Source organism: Acomys russatus, chromosome 30 (assembly GCF_903995435.1).
Source record: "Acomys russatus chromosome 30, mAcoRus1.1, whole genome shotgun sequence".
In the NCBI taxonomy this organism is placed as follows: domain Eukaryota; kingdom Metazoa; phylum Chordata; class Mammalia; order Rodentia; family Muridae; genus Acomys; species Acomys russatus.
The window spans coordinates 408,723-427,633 of record NC_067166.1 but is presented as its reverse complement, the minus strand read 5'-3'; the positions used below and the strand labels follow the sequence as shown (position 1 = coordinate 427,633).

The 18,911-nt window shown below is 40.6% G+C and overlaps 1 protein-coding gene across 1 annotated transcript in view; it reads right to left on the bottom strand.

Annotated features, from left to right (window-relative positions):
* The window catches only part of Ghr (growth hormone receptor), a 243,728-nt gene that overhangs the window by 19,078 nt on the left and 205,739 nt on the right, over positions 1 to 18,911 (bottom strand). The window contains 3 exon segments of the mRNA XM_051172293.1: positions 2,705 to 2,883; positions 11,042 to 11,217; positions 17,412 to 17,538. Coding sequence (XP_051028250.1) covers positions 2,705 to 2,883; positions 11,042 to 11,217; positions 17,412 to 17,538 — 482 coding nt within the window.

The window sequence follows — 18,911 nt, the reverse complement described above, 5'->3', positions numbered from 1 at the left end:
ACTAGTAAATAGTTTCCCTACAGCCATCGACTCCCTTAGATGCTTCTAACATTTCTTCCCTTCTTCATCAATAACCTTTGAATCTTAAGAGGAAGGCGTAGGATACAGATATTCCATTCAGAGCTGAGTGTTCTGCAGTCTATTATTCTCTGCCTTTGACTGACTGTGGTTTCCTGTACTAACCACTATTTGTTGAAAAAAAAAAAAAGAAGATTCTCTAAGATCTGTATTAATCTATGGGTAGAATTATAATAACTGGGGGGTGTTAATTATTACGTCCATTTAGTAGAATAATAGTACTAGGTTCTCCTCTAGGGGCTTATGACCTAGCCAGTCATGTTGCTTTGGTCCAGATAATGATGTCAGGTATGGGTTCCATCTTGGGTAGAAAACTTTAAATCTAACTAGAAAGTAGTTAGTTATTCCTATAACATTCACACTACTATTAGTGGGTCTTTCTTTCCAGACCCACTGGAAAGGTGGGTGAGACAGCTGATGGCTTGTTTAATTTGTTTATAGAAATGAAAACTAGTACAGTAACTAATGCAGAGTATAGAGGTTACTCAAATAACTAAAACTGAAGTTACCATATGTTTATTAGTGATTTTTACTAATAATTTATATTCAAAGGAAATAACATTAGTATGTTAAAGATACATTTGCCTTATCATGATAATTGTAGCTAAAATATGAATCAACCTGGGCTCACTGAAGAATAAATGGGTGAAAAAATGGGATATATTGAAATGTACAAGAGAGTATATTTTTGAGCAGTCAGTTCAAAAACATCTGTAAAAATACATGTATTTACTCATGGAACCATCATACTACATAAAAATATTTCAAAGCATCATTGACATGGTAATTAATAATGATAATTATATAATAGTGCTATATGATATAATTGGTATAGTTATTCTCAGACTATTTATCTATCGTATTGGTTTATTGATATGTAGTCCTCAGAAGTTTTCACAGAGTTTATTATATACCATAAAATCATCATTTTTGCTAACACCCTCATGGAGCCTTTTGGGGTAAGTCTTAATATTTTGGAAGGCTACCAAAATCATGTTGTAGATATATGCTTTCAAAAATCCTACATTTCTCTCGAGAGTTAAAATTTATCCATGGTTTAAACATTGTCAGGTGTTCAGTAGAAGTGTCAACTTTTTTCTTGAGAAATGTTTGATAACTCAAATATGAGTAATGATCTGCTAGTATGTTGCTCTTGATGTAAAATTCATGCTTCATGCAAAAGAGCTGCGAGTTCAGTCTCATTGAATCAGTCATTTGAGTGTTTTGATCCATCATTACCTTGAAATGTAGAAGAGTGCTGTGTGTGCTCTCCATGTGCCACACAGAAGCTTAGACAGTGATAGACTTGAAGGCTATTTAAGCAGAGTCTCCTATGAAGCCGCCCCCAGGCTCTACTGTGAACTGCACAATGTGTCTTTTAGTAAACAATGGGACTGTTGTCTTGATTCATGCCAATAGTGAGCAGTTTTCTTACCACTGTATTTTTATGGCACAAAAATATCATTAGAACATACTGAGAAATTAGTGTTGACCTTGTGTGTTCCTTTGAAATGGTCTCAAGAGTCCCCAGAGCTACATAATTCTCATTTTGAAAACACCTGCCTCAGGTGCCTTTAGTACCTGGTGCAGATAAGTTGTTCCTGGCTAGTGAATAAGTGCTTGATTATGACTCATACTGAGAAAGACTTGTTTGAATTAGCATCCATCAGCCTCTTAGGTACCATGTTACAAACCAGGTATCTAAATTAAAAGGATTCAGAAAACAGAACCTTGAAGACAAGCAATTGTTTGAAGCAGCTGAAGTTGTACTCTCTGCTAATGAGAACATTGGTTTTTTTTTTTTTTTTTTTCATGCTGCGATGAATGGACAGGGCCTCATGTCCCAAAATTTAGGGAGTTAGCCCTGCCAGGGTGTTGGGTACAACCTTATGCCTATCCAGAAACTGTGTGGCTCATCCAGGGCTGTGGCTGTGGTTAGATTGATGTAGAATTAGTTTTATTTGGAATGGCGTGGTAACCCTGTTTCCATTCTTGTTGTTCGCCGCGTTGAATATGTCTCAGTGCCAAGTTCTCCTGCATTTGGCAAGGGTGTGAGAGGGTTATGGGCCAACTTGCCTTCTCACCTATGTAGGGACCTCATAGCTTGCTTTTCTCCAAGGTATGTAAAAGAACACTCTTCTGAAACCTCTATGAGGTAAATTACTTCTCTACGCCTCTCTCCTGGAGAGACTTAAGAACAGATTTTAATATAGGTCTTATGAAGAGCAGCAGTTAAAACCATGAGAGGACATTTGGCCATAGCCTACTATTGACCTTGATCATGATCCTACTTAAGTTCAGCCACATCTCCAAGGACAGCAAAGTGATTAGTCTGTGACCTAGCTCTATGGTTAAAATGAATGCCACAGATGACTAGGAAAATGGTTTTCTTCTCCCAATAGTCTTCTACATATCTACATGGTAGATTCACATCAGCATTTGCTGTCTTATAGACTTTTAAAGACATTAATTTAATGATTATATCAGTCTTCCTCTAATAGCAAGTTGTAGGACACATAACTTGAGTGTGTGGGATTAGGTGAAGAGAAAGTATTTTGACAAACAGGAGAGTGACTGTTGGACTAGGAAGAAGAAAAGGTAAAGTGTAAGATGCAGCGACTCTTACCACTCTCCATGTAGTTTCATTGACTTCTTTGAACTGAACTTCGTACTCCAGAACTACCCACCCCTTCTTCACGTCTGCACTGGGTGGTGCTTGCCAACTCACTTTGATGTCTCCATAAATCTTGGTCAAACTGATGTTTAGTAAATTCCAGGTGAGGCCAACGGGTGGATCAGGTATCACTGTGAATTCAATGGAGAATCAGTTCTCAGACGAACACTCTTGATATCGATAGCCTGCGTTCTCCAGAGAGACCAAAGCTATTTCATTTTTTGACCACACTCTTCATTCCTCCAGCAATGCACACTATTAGAACTCTTTATTTTATAACAGGGCAACAGTCTTTTAAATATAAGAATGATGTTTTTCTTAAAAACATTTATAAAAGCTTCTCCAACTCCCTTTGAGTCTTAAATCTGACATGTAACTTTCATTGGAAGAGTTGTCAATGCTACATATTTGTTGTAGAGCGGATAACATTCATGTTTTAGAATTTGGACACACACACACACACACACACACACACACACACACACCAGAGAAGCAGAATGACTTCACTTTTTAAGTATGGCACATTTTGGAACAGGAAGCAGAGAATTTTTTTTCCTTCCAAACTTTGTGTGAGCTGATGAAGGACCTTACCTTATGCATCTCTGTGCTGGCACAGTCCAGTCCCCTGAGCACTCTGCAAATGCTGTCTTCCTAGCAATCCTATTTTGTTTCTTAGTCATAAGAAGGAAGGTATTATGCTGCTTTCTTGAGTTAATGATAATTCAGTGTTTTCTGTCTCTGCTGAGCTGTCATGTGAGCAATTTGAAATTGTATTTTGCTCAGTTTCTGCTGGTAATCCATCGATTCTATTTTTAGATAACTCTCTATTCTTATTATAAGGACTATATAGAATTTCACAAAGGATGAAGACAAGTATGGATTCCAAAGCTAGAATTTATATATAAATTTATGCCATGTCTCAAGCAAAGTATTGCTAGATAGGGCTTATTACCAAGCCATTTGAAACTACTTGAAGATACACAATTAAAATTTAATTTCTGCACTTAGCTACTTAGAATCTCTATAATTAATCATGGAGAAGCCTACAAACACATGTTATATGGAGGTTTTATTGAGACAGAAGAAAGCTTTTGCATTGGCCTAGAGTGGACACATACCTATGATGGAAGTGTATGTTATAGCCACTATCACATAGTCTGTGTTTTTTATTTTTTAGAAATAAAGAGTTTGGTGCCCGTGGGAGACCTCCCCCTTTCTCTCAGGAAAAGGAGAGGGGAGTAAGAGGGAGGTGAGGCACACGAGGAGGGGGGCTGAGAGGGAGGAAGGGGGACTGCAATCAAGACATAAAGTGAACAAATGAAATTGAAAATATTAATTGGATATACACACAAATCCATTTTAGAAAGTAAAATGGAAGGATATTCACACTACATGTCCCTATATAATAACAGTATTAATTTGTCCTGGATTTGTTAGAAATGGAGAAATAACCACACGCTTGACTTTGTACGTGACTAGTTTTAAATGCATATTTCCGTTTTAATTAACTTTTTAAAGTTAGCACACAAAGTAGCACATTTATTATAATATTTGCATATGTATTCATTAATATACATTGTTTTTCTTCATCTTCTTCCTTCATTGCTTCCCTTCACCCCACAGAGTCTTCGATTGCTAGTCCTCTCCCTCCATGAACATCGTCCCTACTTCTCTTTCATGCTTTATTGCCATCTCTTTCTCTTTCTGCCATGAGATATCCTCCTGTTCTTTTATGGTCCCCTTTCCAACACCATGAAAATCTCTTTCCTCATACTTTTAAGTTTATTTTTATTTTATGCGTATAAATGTTTTATCTGCATGTACATGTGTGTGAGTTGTATGTGCATACACCACATGCATGAATGCCTTCAGAGGCCAGAGTCAGGCATTAGAACAGCCGCCCCCCCAACTGGAGCACTACAGCAGAAAGCACTATTATTTATTTATTTATATTTTATATTTGTTTACTTTTCATCCCAATTGTAGCCCCCTTCCTTGACACCTCCTGGCCCCCCTCCCTCCCTCACACCCTCTCCCTCCCTGTAGTCCTCAGGAGGGGAGCCCTCCTCCCCTAACATCTGACTCAGCCCATCAAGTCTCACCTGGACTGCCTGTATCCTCTTCCTCTGTGGCCTGGCGAGGCTGCCCCACCAGGGAAAAATGATCAGCGAGTGGGCAGCAGAGTCCATGTCAGAGGGGGCCCCTACTCCCCATGTCAGAGGGGGCCCCTACTCCCCATGTCAGAGGGGGCCCCTACTCCCCATGTTATGGAACACACAAGGAGACTGTGCTGCCTGTCGACTACATCTGAGCAGGGGGTCTAGGTCCTCACCATTCATGGTCCTTGGTTGGTGCATCAGTCTCTGCCGCATCTCCCTCTTCCACTCGGATTTGTTGGCTTTACTGGTCCCCTTGTGAATCTCTTGTCCCTTCCAGATCCTTCTATCCCCCAATTCTTCCATAAGACTCCTGAAGTTTGCCTGCGAATCTCAGCATCTGCTTTGATCCCCTGCTGGGTGGAGTCTCTCAGAGGACATCTATAGTAGCCTCCTGTCCTGTTCCCTCTCTTCAACTGCTTCTGGTGTCTATTCTATTTGGCCTTCTTAATGAAAATTAAGCATTTTCCCTAGGGTCTTCCTTGTTATTTAGCTTCTTTAAATCTGTATATTGTAGTTTTGTTATCCTGTATTTTGTGGCTAATATCTGATTATAAGTGAGTATATATCATGCATGTCTTTCTGGGTCTGGGTTGCTTCATTTAGGATGATCGGTTCTAGTTCCATCTATTTGCCTGCAAATTTCAAGATTTTCTTGTTTTTAATGACTAAGTAGTATTCCATTGTGGAAAAACACTCTTAATACCTGGCCCACCTCTCCAGTCCATAGCTGTCCATCTATATACACATGTATATCTAAGATTTGAAAGAAAGGATTTCATTATGTAGTCTGCCCTGGCCTTAAATTGATCCTCCTGACTCTGCCTCCCTAGTGCTGGGATTACAGGAATGTCATTATACTTGAGGCGTATACAATATTTTTGATAGAAAGTTTTCTAAAATGCACCACTCATGTTTGTTTATAAAAACTTCCCATTTCAGCTTAAATAGATGAGACACATAGTGTCTATGGGAGAAGGCCCAGAACCACTGTGGGAAATATATAGGCGCCTGCTCTTTACTCTGACACGCACTTACACTTTTTAGCTGACAATTCCTCCTAGACATTTAAGAGCATTTGAAACTGGATGTATACAGAAGAGGTTTCTTGTCTTCCTGCCCAACATCCAGCAGCTCCTCTTCCATCTTGCTCAGTGGTGACCTTACCCTTCCAATCCCTCAGGATAAAAACAATGAATTCTTATCTTTTTGTCAAGACCACATATTCTGACAGCTTCTCTTTGAAAATAGAATTATCACTTTTCACTTGTGTTGGCCTCTTCCCTGTTGTCTTTTCCCCCTTTCTTTCGGTTTGTTCTCCACACAACCCACAGACACACAGCAATTCTCTTAACTCTTACCTTAGAGCATTACAGTAGCCACCAAAAACCTTCCAGAGTTTTCTCTCTCACTCAAAGTGAAAGACTCAGTCATCACAAGAGCCTGAAAATGACCTCAAATCTTGTCTCCTCCCACTCATCTGTGATAGGTCCACTGCTGCCTGCGCTTCCTCCATTCGGGAAGCATGCTTACATCCCAGAATGGTCACCCTGTGCTTTCCTGCTGAAATGCTTTTCTCTCAGAAACTAACAGGTGTGTTCTTTACTCAGCTGAACCTATCTTCAGGGGAGCCAGTCTGGATGACCCTACTTAACACTGCAGCCTCCACCGCCCCCCCCCCCCCCCCGGCCGTGTACGTTTTCTGAATCTCTCTGTAACACTGGCTCTTTCCACTCTCATTGGGACTCAATTCTACCACACAGACATTCTCTTTTTCAGAACATGAAACAATGTTTGCTGAATGAATGGAGTAAATGACAAATATCTAACTAATCTGTTATTTTGTTTAAATGCAAAGGACAGCCCTGCGAGGGACAATACATGCACAACACACGGGTCAACTACACGGGTCAACTGTGGTTTCAGTGTGCTGGCATCTTTTCTTAGAACATACGAGGTTCACCAACACCGCCTTTCATTCAGTCCCTCTTCCCTCTTTTTGTGGTATTGTTGTCATTCTTTTAGTCATGTTTCACTTGACTGTCAAAGTCTTCCAACAGCCCTGCCCTTTAGTTTGCCCTATTCCAATTGATTGACCACAAATGCCAAAGTCATTTCTTTAAACAGTGGTAGTAGGTTAAAATCACAATTTATTTTCTATCTTATTTTACATTGATGTCATCATTTAACAGTTCTGAGCCTCCATTGCATTATCTGTAAAATGGGGTTTATAATAGAACCTATTTGTTGGAAGGACCCTGCTGTTTGAGGTTGCTAGCCATTCTGAACTTGGTGTTAGGTGCAGGACTCCATCCCCCCAGAAGGGCCTCTGGTTCTCTGCCTGACTTCATCTGGAGAGCATCTTTAGACATAGATGCTCCTAACCACATTTGATATACAGCCCTTGACACAGCTTCCTGCTAGCTCTCCGTCCCTATGCCTATAGGATAATTAGGTGCTGTGTTTCTGTTCATATGATAGGAGAGTGCTACCAAATGCAAAACAAGCATCCTTAAAGTGCCTCGTTTCAACCAATTATGAACACCTATCCTGGAAGCCCCCTTCCACTCCCTAAGGGCTATATAGCCTTTGTTCTCCCTGATTAAAGTTGGTTCCTGGAGTGTTTGCTCTTGTTTGTGATTGTGCTCTTCTTGCCTTGGTGGGCTGGTGGCTAACAGCCCCCCAGGGAAGAAAAGAGCCACACTTATCTCTTATGACCATTATATGAAACATAAGTTCTCTGGATTAATTATTTCCTTATTTAAATACATATGAATGCAACATTTGGCTGTAAAGATCAAGCTCCCCTGCCCTTTTTTGTGAGGCACACAGACCAAAGATGACTTTTCAAGGGGCTGTTAGGCTTATGCATTGCTATCAAGTTCTTTAACATTTCTTTCTTTCTTTCCTTTCCTTTCCTTTCCTTTCCTTTTCTTTTCTTTCTTTCTTTCTTTCTTTTTCTTTTTTTTTTCTTTTTTTTTTTTTGCTACCATTAGAACTGAGTACTTTCTGGAAGGTCTGTGACACTTGGTAACTCTCATTCATACTTCATGAGACAACTGAACTGTCATAGTTTGACTCAGCTGGCTCCTCTTCATCCTACAGGCTTAGCAGGTCATTCATGCATTCGGTCACTACCTTGTTTCTTTAGGCATCCAAATACCTCAAGTCCAGGACCCACCACACTGTGTTGTGGCACACTGCCCTGCAATTATTTTCTAACTTCCTAATCACACTGTTTGACTGTAACATGTATAGTCAACATACATGCAGGAGCTCAGCAAAAGTCAGGTAGATGAGTAAAACTTGCTACTGTTAGGGACAGGGATACAGCATGGATCTTAAACCAGGAACCTTACAACTAACCCATCCACTCCCTCACTTACTTTCAGCTTTGCAGCTGGGGGAGGCCATTAAATAATAAACAGCCTCTAATCTCATTAGGCAATCTCTTTTTTTCTACTTCTACTTCTACTTCTCCTTCTCCTTCTCCTTCTCCTTCTTCTTCTTCTTCTTCTTCTTCTTCACCACTCTCTTTAGGTTCTTTTTTTTCAGATTACATCTCAATTGTTATCCCCTCACTTGTACCTTCCCATTCCCCATTCCCCCCTATCTTTCTCCCTATTTCCCTCCCCTAGGTCTGTGACAGAAGGGGACCTCCTCCCCCACCATATGATCACAGCCTGTCAGGTCTCATCATGATAGCCTGCTTACCCTTCCTCTGAGTGCCACCAGGCATCCCCACCAAGGGGAAGTGGTCAAATAGGGGGCACCAGAGTTTATGTCAGAGGCAGTCCTCTGCTCTCCACTCAACTGTGGAGAATGTGCTGTCCATTGCCTAGATCTGGATAGGGGTTCTAGGTTTACTGCATGCATTGTCCTTGATTGGTGCAGTAATTTGAGCAGAACCTCCTGGTTCCAGATCTGCCAGCTTTAATGGTCTTCTTGTAGGTTTCTAGGACCCTCTGGATTCTTTTATTTCCCCATTCTCCCTTACCTCTCTCACCTGGAGTCCCAATAGGAAGTCCCAGTATCTATCCCAATCTCCTGGTAAGTGAAGACTTTCAGGGGACATCTCTGTAGGGCTAGTGTCCAATGATAAGTGAGTATATAGCATGTGTATCTTTCTGTGTCTACGTTAATTCACTCAGGATGATCATTTCTGGTTCAATCCATTTGTCCACAAATTTCAGGGTTTCATTGTTTTCAATAGCCGAGTAGTGTTCCATAGTATAAATGTACCACAGTTTCTTTATCCATTCTTCAACTGAGAGGCATCTAGGTTGTTTCCATGTTCTGGCTATTATGAATAAGGCTGCTATGAACATGGTTGAGCATATGTCCTTGTTGTGTGCTGGAGCATCATTTGGGTATATTCCAAGGAGTGGAATAGCTGGGTCTTGAGGAAGCCCTATTCCCAGTTTTCTGAGAAATTGCCAGATTGATTTCCAAAGTGGTTGTATAAGTTTGCACTCCCAGCAACAATGAAGGAGTGTTCCTCTTTCTCCACATCCTAGCTAGCATATGCTGTCACTTGAGTTTTTGATCTTAGCCACTCTGATGGGTATCAGATGAAATATGAAAGTCATTCTGATTTGCATTTCTCTAATGACTAAGGACATTGAGCATTTCTTTAAGTGTTTCTCAGCCATTCAATATTCTTCTGTTGAGAATTGTCTGTTTAGTTCTAAGCCCCATTTTTTATAATTGGGTTATTTGGTTTGGTGGTGTTTAATTTCTTGAGCTCTTTATATATTTTGGATATTAGACCTTTGTCAGATGTAGGGTTGATGAAGATCTTTACCCAGTCTGTAGGCTGTTGCTTTGTTCTGTTGACACTGTCTTCTGCCTTACAGAAGCGTCTCAGCCTCATGAGGTCCCATTTATTAATTGTTGACCTTAGAGCCTGAACTGTTGGAGTTCTGTTCAATAAGTTTTCTCCTGTGCCAATGAGTTCCAGGCTCTTCCCCACTTTTTCTTCTAATGGATTTAGTGTCTCTGGTTTTATGTTGAGGTCTTTAATCCACTTGGACTTGAGTTTTGTGCATGATGATAAATATGGTTCTACTTGCATTTTTCTACATGTAGATATTCAGTTAGACCACCACCATTTGTTGAAGATGCTATTCTTTTCCATTGAATAGATTTGGTTTCTTTGTAAAAATTCAAGTGTCCATAGGTGCATGGATTTATTTCTGGGTCTTCAATTCGATTCCATTGGTCAACTAGCCTATTGTTATGCTAGTACCAAGCTGTTTAATTACTGCTGCTCTTTTAGTACAGCTTGAGATCAGGTATGGAGATTCCTCCAGAGGATGTTTTATTGTACAGGATTTTTTAAAAAGCTATTCTGAGTTTTTTGTTTTTCCATATGAAGTTGAGAATTTATCTTTCAATGTCTTTAAAAAATTGTGTAGGTATTTTGATAGGAATTGCATTGAATCTGTAAATTGCCATTATCATCTTCATTACTAAGGATTTAATTAAATTTTTTTTCAGATTTACTTTAATTTCATCTATTGTTTTGCCTGCTTGTATATATGTGTACCATGTGCATACCTGGTACCACAGAGGTTAGAAGAAGGTTCTTGGAACTGGAGTTCCAGGTAGTTGTGAGTCACCAGGTAGGTGATGGGTCCTCTGAAAGTTCAACAAGTGCTCTTAACTTCAGAGTCATCTCTCAGCCCCTGATTTATTTCTTCATAGCATTTACTACCAGGCAACTATTTTTTAAACTTAAAAATTTATCTGTTTTATTTGTAGGGGTGTTTTGTCTGCATGCATGCCTCTGTACGTTGTGTTTTATGTTCAGAGGCTAAAAGAAGGTACTAGAAGCTCCTAGACTCAAGATGGTTGTTAATTGCTATGTAGATGATGGGAAACAAACTTGGGTCTTCTGGAGAGTAGCCAATGCTCTTCGGCACTGAGCATCTTTCTCTATTGTTCCATTACCAGGCTTCTTTAAGCTTGAATAAAGTTAACTGTTATTTTAGACTCTGTCTCTTAGATTCCCATGCAACAGACTGCCTATACCTAAAACCACAAAGACTTTCTACTTGATTATACTTGGAAATTGGTACTTCTTTAATATTTACTCTAAAGCTACATCAAATGAAACAAACCCATGGCTTACCTATTTCTTCAATGCTAAAACACATTTGGTTGGAAACTATATAATCATTATCGATTAACACGACACAGTAGATTGTCCAAATGGAGGTGAACGATGGGTTGAAGTAACAGCTGTTTTCTCCAGCAGAGACATAATCAGGACACTCTTTCCACTTCGGGGTCTGTTCATGAAGGGTTCTGAAATGGAGGGTAAAAAAAAAAAAAAAAAAAAAAAAAAAAGATTAATCATTCCCCAAACTATGCCACAGCTTTAGTCAAGGTGTGTGGCAGTCAGTCAGATCCAGTAAACTAAGACACAAATATATTACAACATAAAAATGTAACATTTTAGCAGTACCATTCCTAAGAAACATCACATCCATTCACAGTGCTATTAGTGTCTGAAGATCGTCAGGAGCCTATTTGATACTTCTGCTTAAAATAAAAACATCAGTTTATTGAGTGTATCTGCTGTATGCTTGTGCATGTGTATGTATGTGTGTATATGAGTCTATGTGCATGTGTGTATATATGAGTCTATGTGTATGTATGTGTGTGTATGAGTTCCCAGCTCATGGATCCAATCATTCTTTAATGACCCAATCAGTGGATTCATCACGGATGGCTTCATAATTTAATGGCATTCTTGGGAGTGGTACAAAACAGAGAGTGGCTCTGGTTGGAGGAAGGAGGGCACTGAAAATGTGACTTTGAAGAGTGTTATCTCCTTCCTAGGCTCCTCTGTCTGTGTGGCTCTCTGCTTCCTTGACAGCATGAACCAAGTAAGGTGTTACTGCCGTCATTACTTTCTGCATTCCACAGGCATATTCAGGGGACCATGGACTGAACCTGCTATGATGATATGGGCCAGAGTAAACCCCTCCTCCTTTAAATTGTTTCTCTCATGTATTTGCCACAGTGGTGTGATGACTGACAAACCCAAGTGGGATAATTCATTGTCTCTTTGTTTTGTTTAGGAGTCTGTCTTGGTTGAGAGGAGGGTTTACAGGTGAAGAGGACATTTGGTTAAGGAGGGTTAAAGGTCAAAGTAGGAGCCACCAGGAGGCTTCAGTTGGTAAAGCGCTTGCTGTGCAAACTGGGAGACCTGAAGTCAATCCTAAGATCTCATGAAAAAGCTGTGTAAGAAGGAGAGCACATGGAATCCTAGTGCTGGCAAGGCAGAGACAGGAATATCCCTCTGGCTCATCTCGCCAAATAGACAAGGCTCCAGGTTCAGTGGGAAACTCTATCTTAAAAATTAAGAGGTAGTAAGCAATGGAAGGAATGAACTGACATCCGCCTTCTACATCACACATACATACACGCACATCTGTGCACACGGGTACATATATGAACATTTACACACACACACACACACACACACACACACACACACACACACACGGTGACAGGAGTGACTCTGTGCAGGCACAGGTGCTGGGGCTGGCAAGCTAGATGTGGCTGTTTGAGACTTTCCCACTGTTGGGTGGTGCTGGCAGTAGTGGGCAATGAGAACACAGGTGGGCATATGGGTGTGTGTGTCGGGGGAGGTGGGGAAAGCAGGGCTTGAAAGGAAGGAGTGAAAAATCCCTGAAGACATTTTATTTCCTTCTTAACAGCTGTTTCTCAGGCTGGTTATTTGGCACTTAGGACTAAATAGAATCAGGGGCCATTGAGTCAGCTGTTCCTCAGCTGTCTGAACACACGGGATTAAAACAGGAGAGACTTCAGAATCTGGGGCAGTAAACTGTTGCTTAAATTCTTATTGAGATTCTTAAAAGCTGCGTGTCCTTAGGTGAAAGAAGAGTCATCTATAACAAGGAAAGGAGGTGGAGCAAAGCAGAAGGAAAGATAAAGTGTGTTTGTGAGTGCGCATTCATTGTACTTGGTGTGACAGTGGAAGAGCAGGGACAGGTGACCCACTGAATGGTAATATTTTTGTTTAATCTTGACATTCAAACTAAGAGTGAATTGAAACTTTTTTTTTAAATTAAAATTGCCCAGAAAATTAGACATTCAACAATATCCAAGAAGATATCAAATGTACTTTACGTAATTAATTGTGTCTATTTTAAAAAGTAAGTTTTAGGATGGTGCAAAGATTCAGGGCAGCTAGTGGTGAGCAGGTCTGAGTTTATTGTAAGGAGCCACCTAGCTGTGTCCTGCTCCACCATTTCTATGAAGTTTTCTTACATTTGCTGACATTAGTGGCCATGTTCTCAGGAGCTTGTGTGCAAAACCCTGGTTAGGATTTCTAAACCCATTAGCTCCACAGGACACAGGACTTACAAGAGGTTGTCTGAATGTGAAGCATGTCGATCAGGCGTAGCCAGGTCACAACTCAACTCCCAGTCTTGGGTGCTCTCTCTCTGTCTCTGTTTCTGTGTCTCTGTCTGTCTCTCTGTCTCTGTCCCTGTTCCTGTGTCTCTGTTTCTCTGTCTCCTTCTTTCATTTTTGAGACAGGGTCTCTCTGTATAGCCCTAGCTGTCCTGAAACTTTCTTTGTAGATCACTCTGACCTCGAACTCAGAGATCTACTTGCCTCTGCCTTCCAAGTGCTGGGACTAAAGGCATGTCACTCCACCTGGCTAAAATGTATTTCTTAAGTTAGTAAATCTAGGGAAAAAGCCAATAACTTCATGAAACATGAAGTCACCTGTCTTCCCTGTGTTCTATACATGACACAAGATGAGCTAAGGAAGCTACTTTCTTCTTTTTAGTCCTCAAAATGAAGTTCTTTCAGTTTACCCCCAGACTACCTTGTGACATGAATAAGGACCATCACGATTTCATTTAAAATAAAAAGAGAGTGAAAGTAGCATTTCTCTCTAAAGGTTTGTATTGGAGTGAAAACAAAGAGCAAAGAGGTCATAAAAATAAAACCAAACTCCAGTCCCACAAAGTTTAAATCAATTCCAACTAAGGGATGCCAGCTGCTAACCACCATGAGCAGCTCCTTTCACCAAGAGCCACTGGATCATGTGGAGTCCCTGAACCCATAGTCATACTTACAGCCCACCTCTGTCTGGCATAAACTTCAGGAAGGGACATCCATCCAACCTCCTTTGGCAAAGGAGGCAGAATAGTCTTCACACCTGCACCCCAGTGAACTGGGTCTCAAGTCCTTTAAGAGGAAGTGTGGTGATACAAAAAATTTTTTTTGAGTTACAATAAATGGTAAAAAGATTAAAACCACAAGGTTGATGTTGGCAGGCTCTGCATGGCTCCCATGAAGCCTTCATAAAGCTCCTCCACACTTGTCCAGTGCCTCTTTCTGCCATGCTTCTAAATTGCATGCAAGCTGAGTCACCTTTAAGTGCAGAGGCTGGGTTTGGTAGGATCTCAACCACAGGGTATCAGAGACTGCTCTGAATCAGCTGCTTTCCTAAGCCGGGCCATCTCCTCTGCCAGCTTACCTGGCTAAGATCAGGTCCAAGAACACACACCTGCCTGTGCCCTTCTGCCATATTAACAGCTCGATGTGCTTAGATCCTTGTATGTTTTGAATTCCAAGACCAGCCAGATTACACCACCACACTCCCTGATTCTTTCTGCCTCCACAGACTATAGTGTTGAATTAAAGTATGCTGCAGTATTGTGTCAGGGATGAAAGACATGGTTTTATAGTTTCAGGGGTTGCCTAGGAACAAACTCTCAGGAATAATAACCAGAGGTGGAAGTCTTCTCTGTGTCTTTGTCTCTGGGCAAGTGGGTGCTGAGAGTTCATGGATCAGTGCAGCCTCATTCTGATACGCGAATCCTTGATTCTACACTTGATTCTTGGATAATCAGGGCAGAGGGCTTTTGTGGGTTTGGCTAGGATGTCCAAAGCATTTATGTTTTTGTATAGAAAACATGAAATCCTCATTTTAGGTGTTTGGGTTGGCACTTGGTCATGAGTTTGTTTGCATTCATTTAAGGAGGCGGGGATATTTTTCCTCCTGGCATTCTTGGCTCCACTAGGGCTAAAACAAGGATGCTCTTCTGAAACTGAGATTTTCCCTTCCTCTGGTCATGCTTGCAGCAGACTCCTTGTTGGTTTCCAGTTTGAGTGCAGAATGGGGATGCTGGGAAGATTGGGATGTGCATAGGAGGCCTGCAGACATAGCTACTGTGGCTCTGATGGGAGGAAGAAAGACACAAGGATGCTTGTGAGGGCTTTGTATGTCTGGAATTATCTTCTGCCCTACAGTTAGGTTAGGTGAATACTATGAGGGTGGAAAATCATTTTCCTGGAGTGGGACTAGTTCAAGACGATATCCCATTGTCCCTTGCACCAGTTTGGTCAACAGTGCCTGCATGACAAACTTCTCACTTGTTTTGATGGCTCTGGTTGTCTGAGCTGCTGAAGCAAGGTTTAAAGACGGAGTCCAGCGAGTTTCTCTCTTTTCACTTTAGAAATAACAGAACCAATTCATACATATTGAAAAGTGTTCCCAAACACCTTAGCTTTGTGTCTGAGTATCTGTCTATCTATCTATCTATCTATCTATCTATCATCTATCTATCTATCTATCTATCTATCTATCTATCTATCTATGATCTATCTATCTATCTGTGATCTATCTATCTATCTATCTATCTGTATCTATCTATCTATCTATCTATCTATCTATCTATCTATCTGTCTATCTATCTATCATCTATCTATCTGCCTCTGCTTTATTGTCCCATACCTCTCTCTAGTATCAATATTAAGGTAAGTAAGTGATGTAGTTGGTGCCAAACTACCTCATCTCCATGTGCTTTCAGAAGGAGAGGGTATGTCTGTTATGCCTCTTATAACTAGAAGGTACATAGGGCCAGACTGGTTGTTTGCTTAGAACTTTTGTTATCTGTAAATTAAACAATCAGGTAGGCATAAGAAAGTTCTTATAATCTATCAATAATCACAAGCAATAAGAAATCAAAAGTCATTTTTGTAGCTTAGAAATCCGGGCTCTATATCATTATTATTTTAAATTATTATTATATACTAGGAAAACCTGCTATTGATTAATTATGTACTTACTATATAGAATGAACTATGTCAGGCATTTTCCATCTAACAAAAATTGTCCTAAGAATCTATGAGCTAAGTTTACTATCTTACTCTCAGAAGGGAGGCAGCTCAGCTAACTAATTTGCTGGCTGCTATTTGGTGAGCAAGGGCTGAAGCCAGGATGGACTTCAGGATACTGGCTTGGACTAACTGCTCCCTGCATCTTCCTCCCCTTTCTTGTTGTGGTCTATGGAGTGAAATGCATCCTTCTCAGATCCTTGGATGAGAGCCTAAGATAAAGGGTCCTCACTAACACTACAGCTTGTCTTAGGCCTTGTCTGAGGGTTTGTGTGGAAAAAGAGGCAAGAAAATATTTAACTCTGACATTTAAAAAGGTGAAAATGTGAAGTTTTGTTCTATAGCACAGTGGTGCTATAAGTGCTATAGTGCTGTATAGTGTGCTATAGTGTGCTATTGTAGTGTAGAATACTATAGCAGCATAGTGTACCATAATATAATGTACAGCTACAAAACTATAAGTGAACAGCAGGACAGAAATTATAGCTGATTATATGTGACTATACATGATTAATTATGTATTTCAAAATATTTAGTAGAGAGGACTTGGGACGGTCCCAACAAAAAGAAATGATAAATACCCAAAGTGATAGACACACAAATTGTCCTGACTTGATAATTCACCTCATATTGATATATTAAATCCTCACAGTGTGCCCCATGAATTATACTGTTATAGTGTGCATTGAAAGTGGTAGAAGAGAAAAGGAAGAAATTGCATAGGAATGAAACTTAACTACCAGTGATGACCACATTTTTAGATGTTTGTTTCCTCATCAAGTGTTATTCTAGAGGGCTGTGGATAAACATGAAAGAGCAAGTTCCCTCATTTAGTATGATTAATTAATTTAAGACAATGGTCTGTTCTTATATAGAAACCAAATAATGGAAGCTATTAAAACACACTCCCCGCCTCCAAAAAACACAAGTGTTCTTCCCTGGACTATAAGCATTGTCACAGTCCCTGAGTGGAAATCTGACTCCTTCTCATGTCACCCTCTCAAGTTTCAGTCTCATGTCATCTGTACAAGCTCTTCTCGTTCTCAAACAAACCAACATAGCCTCAGGGCATGGCATCTGCATGGCACCTCCACAGCCTTTCCTCAAACACACCATTTTCCTCATTTCATTTCTTTCTTCAATTTAACATGCTATATTAGAGAGGTCTCTGAGAGCACTTCAGTTCAAATGTCACTCCAGCCTCCACATATCACTCACATGTATGCATGGGCATGCCCACATACTCTCACTCATAATTTGAATTTGAATCTCTCCACACAATCCACACTGACAAATCAATGAAGGAAAAAGTCAGAAGGGCAGGAAGCCTTCACCTTTTATAATAGTACAGCCTAGTAGTTCCCGGGTTCTTTAACTTTTTATTATCTCCTTCTGTCCAGTAGCATGTGAATGTCTCCAGCTCAGGAGAACGGCACTTGAGTTGAAGCTCCCCAGAAGGATCTGCAGAACAAAGAGAAAGGGCACACATGGAGTTAGGAGGGTCATATGAGGGTCCCACGAAGCACACACGTGAAGTGTGTAAAGAAGGAAAGCTCAAGCCAGCCTCTTCCCTCTCAGGTATGTGGTGCTAACATTTGGAAAAGTGTTGTCCTGGCTCGTCTTCTAAGCATCTATTGCTTGCTACTGTCAGTCATTAATTCCGAAGCCAAACAGTTGTGCCTTCATTGCCAGCATTATCCCTTAGGGCCCGCTTAAGATCCAGAGCTAGAGAAGAGCATTCAGGGACAGGTAGTTCATGTGGAAGGCATGCCTAGACTAGAAGTGAGGTAATGGGCAGAGAGGGAAAGGCCCTAAGGAACAATGCTTAAGCCTAAAGGTGGTATTGTTCAATACCCACTTACAGCATCCTGAAAAGAATGTTGCAATCCACAAGAGAGTTCAACCTTTGTCCCTCAGATTAATTCCCACGTGTACAAATCAGTGTTGCAACTGACGATGTCCCATGTCCTGAAGAAATGTGAGCATTAACACTGTTTGTAGTCAAAGATCTTAGAATATCATCGTTACTCATTTGCATTTCTTTGCAGGCTTTGTGTGTGTGTGTATGCATACACATGTGTATGTGTTCAGTATGTTTGTGTGCATGTGTGTGTCTTCCTCTCTGGCTCGTAGCTCGTGTTTTAGACAGTGTCTCTCACTGACTTTGCCATCCACATAGGCTGCTTGGTCAGCAAGCCTGAGGGTCTGCTTGTCTCCCTCCCAGCACCAGGACTGGGGATGTATACCACAGACCTGACTTTCATGTGGGCACTGGGAATCCACACTTTAACCACTTGGCCACCTCCTCAGACCCCAAAGCCTTCATTTGAAAGATGAGGACCCTAATACAAAACTTGGGAGAGAGATGGAAGGTAAGCGGAAGCAGGGGAGGAACAGCTGGAGGCAGGGAGGGATTTGGGAATGGATATAACCAAGACACATTGTATATGTGCATGGAGTTTTTAAAAGGAGTTAAAAACACAAACAAAACAAGGGATGGGATAAACATTGAGATGTAACAAGAATAAATTAATAAAAAAAAAAAAGGGAAAAAAAAACACAAACAAAAAGATGAGGAGTCCCATGTAGAGTTACGTCACTATTTTAGTTGTTATTACTAGTTACATCCTGTTTCCTATGACATCATATTTAACCTTTACATATACACTTCATTTATTAGTGCCTATAGATTGCCTTTTGCTTCCTGGAAAAAAATCTGAGGTGAAGAGGGCTGGGAATTACAAGCTTAGACATCCTCCTATTCCACTCTCAGAAAGCAGTAACCTGGAAATCTCCAGCTTTCCATGCTGGAACAAACGGAGATGTTTTTAAAA